At 40.4% G+C, this 8,222-nt stretch overlaps 1 protein-coding gene across 1 annotated transcript; it reads left to right on the top strand.

Annotated features, from left to right (window-relative positions):
• The first annotated feature begins 662 nt into the window (after window positions 1-662).
• On the top strand, window positions 663-3,029 carry LOC147867475 (uncharacterized). The gene is made up of 5 exons (XM_087315260.1): window positions 663-751; window positions 919-1,024; window positions 1,345-1,547; window positions 1,728-1,939; window positions 2,685-3,029. The coding sequence occupies exons 3-5, from the start codon at window positions 1,518-1,520 to the stop codon at window positions 2,755-2,757; spliced, it is 315 nt and encodes a 104-aa protein (XP_087171386.1). The 5' UTR covers window positions 663-751; window positions 919-1,024; window positions 1,345-1,517; the 3' UTR covers window positions 2,758-3,029.
• The last annotated feature ends 5,193 nt before the right edge of the window (window positions 3,030-8,222 follow it).

The following is an 8,222-nucleotide window of genomic DNA, read 5'->3' as shown; positions in this document are numbered from 1 at the left end:
ACAATTTATACCTGTTATGGGGTTGTTTGGATGACTCTTAGCTGTACACTATCCTTTATTGTTTATTGTGACCCATTAAACTCATAATCACGCGACTTATGTACGTAATCATTTTTAGGACGATGATATTGGTTCTGGGTTGCTAAGATCGGTCACTTCCAAATAGGTTGTCCCCGCTTGAAAGCCCGTGGATTACATACAGTGTGGGTTCTCTCTCCCCGTGGAAGCGCATTGTTTAATCAAGTTGGTAATGATGCCCTCTCGGTGCACAAGAGGGTTACTTTTCTTCAGTCATACAGTAAGGGTACTTAGTAGTGTTAAGGAATCCCAAAGAGATGGACATGTACCTCACACATGTAGGAAGACATAATCATATGATATGATTGTGGTTCCCATAGACATGTGCGAATAATGTACTCTTAGAAGGGAACATTTGGGTAATATACTTATACTACTATGAAGTGAGAGTTGGGGCAATTGCTGGAAAAGAGTGAATCAAAGCGATTTAATGGTTTTACCTGCTTTAATGCATTTTCAGATTTAAGGATAGATATTCAGAGATATATAAGAACCCGAACATCATAATGTAAATATATTTGGAGACATGTTATTTAATGATTCTCGTCTTCTTAGTGTTTTTGCCACCCAAGTTGTATTGTGTTATATAAAGGTGACAATGTATGTATATTGTGATGAGTCAGGAGGTGATCACGTTGCGGAATGATGTAGAGAGGCTTGAACAAGAGCAAAGGTATATTATATGTCCTGAAAGTGTGAATCTAACACACCTAATTAGTCTTGTGAGGATCAAGTTAAATAATATCATGAAGACTTCATTAGATAACTTCCTTTGTATGACCTCCAAGTCATTTCGTCTTAATTATTGTTATGTAGTACAAATCCATGTGCATGTTGCAGATTGAGAACTGGAGATACAGAGGCACTACGAAAGCTATCGTACGACGATCTTAAGAAGTTGGTGGAGGAAGTAGAAACAGGATTGAAAAAAATCCAACACGTTAAGGTACCATGCATATTCTCACCTAAAAACATATGCTCTTCTGGAATTTTCTCTATCTTTTTGTGGAGCATGAATTATCAGATGATATTAGAAACTGAATGATAAATATTGGGCTCATCAAGAATATGTTAGAAAATGAATGATTCATATTGGTGATCGGATCACTAGCATGGCTACAATGCACTAGTGTAGGTGATGATCCTTTAATCTAAATACATATTGGGTGCACCATGCATGTAATACATACTACTAGCATTGGACCCTAATGTATGGCGCGCATTTTAACACAACTCACTTATCTGTCCATGTTTATGTACATTTAGGAGGAAGCCTTTTCCGTGAGCATGGTCCTGAAGGTTAGTTAAGAACTAATTACATATGCTTACATGTATGTGTGTGTTGTGTATAGAGAGATGCATATATAATGTATGCCAGTGTACGTCTGTACGTAATTAATGGCGTCATGACATAATTATTTGGGCAGCAAAAAGAGCTTATGAAAGAGAATGCGAGGTTGAGGAAGGAGGTAAGAGACCTCACAAACATCTGTCTCTGTCTATGTATAATTATAAGTTACCATTGATTGCTCAGTTTGTCTGCTACTACTGCTTCATATATATAAGGAAGGTGATTGAAAACAATCTCTCTGTCGCACACACACACACATGATTAATGCATATATATATATATATATAAATACATGTAGTTGATGGAAGTAAGACCTTGTAATCATGGTCTGCCCTTGGAAGAAGAAGAAGAAGAAGAAGAAGAAGAAGAAGAAGAAGAGGTAGAAGAAAAGATGATGATGAGCTTATGCTCCTCTTACCATGTCATCGGTGGTGGTAGCTACGACATCATTAGTCCAACAGGATCTGATGCCGCAAGTGCCTACAATAATGACGAGCTTTTGCAACTCAGGTATATAAACATATCCATTATAATTTGGGCTTTATTTCCCCACATGCCTGCAAATGTTTCTTTTAATTATCTCCACCTATAGTTCTTCATTTGTTTCCCTGAATGCCACATCTTTGATAGACTGGCAAATGGACCATTTACGGAAAAAAAATAAAATGTGAAGCCTATTGTAGGTCACAAAACCATTCCCAACTTGTTGGATATTCATAAAACTTCAGAGATGCAGTAGAACTTCCTTACGACATAAAACAAATGTGCCATTTCTTCTGTATATCCAGATAGTTTAGAAATCATACCAAGGAGTAATCTTGTAAATAATCCGAACATCAATGGTATTTTGATATTTCTTCTGTATATGAACAATCACTCAAAAAGCTTATCTTCTTTAGGCATTCATAAAACGTTTGAAATTGTCCGTTTGAGAGGTTGGTTAGTCTAGCAATTGTATGGAGCCTCCATTATATGAAAAAACCCCACTTCAGTATATCAAATTGTACAGGCTATTTTTAGAAATCCAATATTTTGAAAATTCAAGGTTTAAAGAGAGAGGCTGAGTCAATACATTGAGCTAGTATTAAATTTCAGCTGCAACGTAATTTTTACAACCGTCAGTACAATTTAAATACTAGATCCATTGAGACACAATGTCAAGATGTTAAGATGAGAGGGTTATATCACCTTTTCTGCTATATATCAAACACATAATTGCTTATTGGAACTTCAATTTGATCATTTTTCTAAGCAGACTTTGGAGTTCCATTCCTGTTATAACTAAAGGCAATGGTGATGGCGATGGAGGGGAGTGGCAAAACAATTAAAGCTAAGATACACCCACTCAGTCAACACACAATGCCGAAGTATTTTACTCACAATGCAGCATATTGAAATCTTTATTTCGGTCGTAAGAAAGGTAATAGTTAGTCTAACGAAATGACATCTTTCCATTAAAATATGCGACAAGGTGAGGTTTACACCATTTTAAGGGGTAACCCAACTTGTGCTCCAATTATATGTAATGCCACGGTTTAGAGTGGGGTTAAGCATATCACCTACCTATCATATAATTTCATGACATTGCATGCTTCCCATTCATTCCATGAATGATTTCAGACAATCCCTTATAAATCCCCTACTGCCTTGCATGGTAATAGTTAGTCTAACGAAATGACTTCTTTCCATTAAAATATGCGACAAGGTGAGATGTACACCATTTGAATGGGGTAACCCAACTTGTGCTCCAATTATGTGTAATGCCACGTTTTAGAGTGGGGCGAGGGCCTTCTCTACAGATAGAGAAGGTCCAGTGAGTGGTGGGTTTTTAAGTCTTCTTGACGGATGAGCTAATGGTATGTTCAGCGGGTCCAGATACTTCACCGTGTGAGTTCGAGTCCAATCGGAGGTCCACCCTAATCATAAAAAAATTCGGGTAGTGTAACAGGGAGGGAGAGAGAATGTGTGTGTGGTGTATAATAATGAGCCTTCTTAGTTTAATTGGAAGTAATGTCTGGGAGAGAGGAAGGTATATGCCCCTCCACCAACAGTAGCATAATCTTGTTTGTTCTTTCATGGAGGGAAGGGTTTCCAACTTGAACAAGATCCTTCCCATGTGCGTTTTTATTGTATTTTCTTCATATTCAAATGGTGGAAAGACACTATATATACATCAGCTAAATGGTGGACACACTAAATTCTATTATCTATATTGTAAGATCAAAACTTCAATCTTGGTTACTTAAATATATACCACAAATGCAAGTCATGGACTGATTAACTAAGGATTGTAGAGGTGACATTTTGAACTAATGAGTTGTTTTTCCTTTTTATGACCATTCTATGGCACGCTCCCTTCCGAACAAAATTTCTTCCATTCATGACTAACATAAATTAATAAAGCATGGAAAATTGTTTCAACATGCGACACTTGAGATGTCCATGGCATACAAATTGTCACAAATACATGTATATACATGCACAAAACCTAAACCCTAAACAAAAATAAATCACTTTATACAAGCACAGAATTTAGCACTGACATTGACATCACTATTTGGACCTACACATTAACATCACACAAACACCAAGATGTACACACGCTACAAAAGAAATTGGGGTCTAGTGATGCCCCTTGTTTTGCTAAACTATGTGCATAGGGTTACTTCAAGTGAGTGTTGCTCAAGGTGTCACATGATACATTGATGTATTTTAAGGAAAACAAACCAAAATAAATGTAATTGGAACTAAAGAATTGTTCTATCTATACAAAGGTTCTCAATTATGATGGATATTAATTTCTCTATTGAATGGAGAGATCTTCTACATGAGGGAAGCACTTGCAAAGGTGGGAGATAATGGCCTTTACTTGTCAATGACAAAGGTGGTGAGATCGTTCACAAGGACTTGTCCTAAGTGCACAACAAATTGCTATTCTTGATCAATTGCCCTAAGGTTGGAACCCATTTGTAATGTCTTGATTGGGCCACTTGTGTAACCCTTGATTGACTTAATGCATGATTAGGAGTGAAGGGGGTAAAGAAATTTGGGTTAGTTCTTCATTGATGAGGTTGTGGGGTTGTATTGATGTTTTGCAATAACTTCTCCCTATCTCTTTCGAATGCTAACACGAATAGCCTCAAGCACCGTTGGCTCTCATATATACATTGTTCTTATGTAGAGCCCAAAATGTTGGTTAAAGAGGCAATGATATGTCCCTCTTATATTTCATAAAACCAAAATGAAAAATATAATGGTCTTCAGATTCCACTCCTTGATGCTACAATTAGCAAAAAAATTCTTCAAGTGTATGTGAAGTGGTTTCGTAGTTCCCCTATCAAACTTTACATGGCATAAGGCAGATGTATGTCTATATAAGTGGGCCTAATCATGAATCCATCCTAGAATATGTGCCTTATTGTGGGACCCACTCAAGTGGAACCCACAACTGAGAGCCAACGAAGGGCTAAGGGCCGAAAGTAATTTATTTATATTTATTTATATGTGTGTTTGTGTATGCATATATGCACGATGTGCAAGAAGGGACAAGAACACAAAGAGTGTGTGTGACTAAAAAAGCAAGAAGAGGAGAATGCGAGAACGTTTTCAGGACTGTGCAGACGAGACAGAGATTTTGAGAGGGGTTGTTCGAGCCGTCGAGAAGCACACACGTCATGACAGGAGAACGACTTTCTTGTCCGTCTGCAGTAGGTTTTTTTGTTATGTGTTTTGTTTGTCTTCTTGTTGTTCTTTCCATCCAATCAGGTGAAGTCTATTACCAAAGTTGTTGCCTTGATGCATATGTATTCCTCTAGTGAAAACTAGAGAGGTGGTTCTTACTTGTACTCTTGAGTATAGTGGAAGTTTTGGTACCCCAAGGGTCTCATGGTTTATCCCAATTTGGGTTTTCCACGTAAAAATTTGAACCTGTATTCTAGTTTTTTAGTTGCGTCTAGCATTATTGTGTGGGTTGTCTAAGCTAATTCCAATTCCCAATATTCCTAACAAGTGGTATCAGGTCGGAGGTTCATACCTTCCGCAAAATTGGAATATGGATGAATCTCTTGGTGGAATCCTTAAGTTGACTAGACCCAACTATTCAGTATGGAAGTCCAAAATGAGGGATCTGTTATTATGTAAAGATTTGTGGTTGTCGGTACAATGTGATACGAACAAACCAGAGAAAGTAGATGGATCGACTTGGGAAGTCATGCATTTAAAAACAATTGCATATATACGATGCTTCATAGACATAAGTTTATATACCAGCTTTGATGATGAAACCAAAGTGGATGTATTGTGGAAGAAAATTGAGAGTATGTTTCAAACTAAGATTGCCCTGAATAGAGTTTTTGTATTGGGAAATCGGTCTATCCGGATGGGATCCGGTGATGAATAAAGAGGACCCGGTGAGAACTGGAAGAGATCCGGAAACCAGAGGAGACCCGGTGAGAACCATAAGAGATCCGGAAACTAGAGGAGACCCGGTGAGAACCGGAAGAGAAGACATATCTGTAAATATGTCTTGAGTAAGCCTATTAAGGCTATATTTGTAAATAGCCCTAAGTTCATATAAGTATAAATATCCCATTCAGGGTTTTCCACATAAACATCTTGTGTACTCTCTTTTGTGTGTACATCTATTCCCATTCTTGTGTTGCACTTTTATCGAAGTAATTCAAGACTCGATTGTGGCTGAGCAGTATTCCGCGCTATTCCTCACAAACTAGTATCAAAGCGAACAACACAAGAAATGGAAGAATCGTTCGGCGGCATGTTCAAGCTCACCGGCTCGAACTACTCAGTGTGGAAGTCGAAGATGAGGGATAAGCTGGTGGTTAAAGATCTTTGGTTGCCGGTTCAGTTCGGGGACAAGAGACCGAATAAGATCGATGCCAGAGTGCGGGAGGTGATGCACATGAAGACGACGACCTACATCCAGTGCTTCATCGACATGAGACTGTACAACAACTTCAATGAAGATAGCAAGGCTTAGGAACTCTGGGAGAAGATCGGCATCATGTTCCAGAACAAGAATGATGTTAATCAAGTTTCAGTATTTCGGAAGCTAGTGAGGCTCTGGTACCAGGACGGCTCTAGTATGGCGGAGCACATGAATGCCTTCCCGGGGCTGATACATCAAGCAACCTCATTGGAAGTACCTCTCGTTGATGAGGTACTCACATTGCTCCTGCTCGGTTCCCTCCCGGATAGTTGGGAGACGTTAGTTGTCACGTTGGGCAACGCTAGCGTTGTTCGATTCAAAGAAGAGTTCAGACCAAAACGGTTCGAACCAAAGAGGCCCGGATCGGAAGGGAACGTCGGCAATCGCAACAAGTGAAGAAGAACTTATGCTCATTATCGAACTTGAGAATGAGTTAAACCTTGTCAGCGACGAGACAACGTGGGTTGTCAATTCCGAAGTGTCGTTCCACCTGACACCGGATCGGAAATGCTTCTCATCCTACACAGCCGGTGATCATGGTCGTGTCCGAATGGGGAATGAAGGTACATGCCAAATTATCGGCATAGGAGATGTGTTGTTGACGACATCAATCGGATGCAAGTTGCTGTTGAAGGATGTCTAACACATTCCGGAGGTTCGACAGAACCTGATATCAGCCGGTCCGCTAGATGATGAAGGCTACACGGGTAGCATTCGAAACGAAGTTATGAAGTTCAGCAAGGGAAGCTTGATTGTGGCCCGAGCCCGGAAGGTCAACATTGTGTACTTGATGAATGCCCGGATATGTCGGGAAGAAGTGAACGTAACATCCGACATTGCCGGTGAGCTATGGCACAAAAGACTGTGTCACATGAGTGAGAACGGGATGAAGAGGCTTGTTGTAGACAACCTCATTCCATTGAAGGACGTGCAACTTGAGAAGTGCACCGATTGCTTGGGCGGCAAGCAAAACCGAACCTCCTTCTAGCCAAGACCACCAATGAGACGGAATGCACCATTGGAGCTAGTGCATACCGATGTGTGTCAAGTGGACACGAAGTCAATGCCGGATCACAATACTTTGTGACGTTCATAGATGACCACAATCGGAAGTTGTGGGCCTCACCACTGAAGACGAAGGATCAAGTGTTATCCGTTTTCAAGGAGCTCCACGCGAGACTGGAAAGAGAAGCCGGCCGGAAGTTGAAGGCGGTTCGAGTAGATAACGGAGGAGAATACCGGGGGCAGTTCAAGGAGTATTGCCGATCGGAGTACTGTCGATCGAAGGGAATCCGGCTTTAGTTTATTGTGCCGAAGACGCCGGAACTAAACGGGTTGGCCAAAAGGATGAACCGGACCATAATGGAGAGAGTCTGGAGCATGCTAGCACATGCAAAGTTACCCAAGACGTTTTGGGTTGAAGCGCTGATGACGACGACCTATGTGATAAATAGATCACCCTCAGTACCCTTGGACAGAGACACACCGCAAAGAGTATGGACCGGTAAGGATGTGTCTTACCGGCATCTAAAGGTGTTCGGGTGTCTCGCATATGTGCATGTTGCAAAGGACAAGAGAGCAAAGTTGGATCCGAAGTCCCGACCATGCATATTCCTTAGCTACGGTGATGATGAGTTCAGTTACTAGGTGTGGGATCTGGTCGACAAAAAGGTGTTCCGGAGTCGAGACATAGTCTTCATGGAAGACAAGACCATTGCCAATTGGGAGTAGGAGAAGAAGGTGATGAACTCCGGATCATCCAATGAAAACCAGCTTGAGGACACAAGGATATACCCAATTGAAAACCAGATGTTAGCTGGTAACCAGATGACACTCGATGAACCGGCT

This window comes from Azolla caroliniana, unplaced genomic scaffold (genome assembly GCF_043228905.1).
Source record: "Azolla caroliniana isolate FFs.n. ecotype wild unplaced genomic scaffold, voAzoCaro1.0.p SCAF_2, whole genome shotgun sequence".
Lineage (NCBI taxonomy): Eukaryota > Viridiplantae > Streptophyta > Polypodiopsida > Salviniales > Salviniaceae > Azolla > Azolla caroliniana.
Note: the sequence above shows the minus strand (reverse complement) of the source record. Positions and strands in the feature narration are given on the sequence as shown.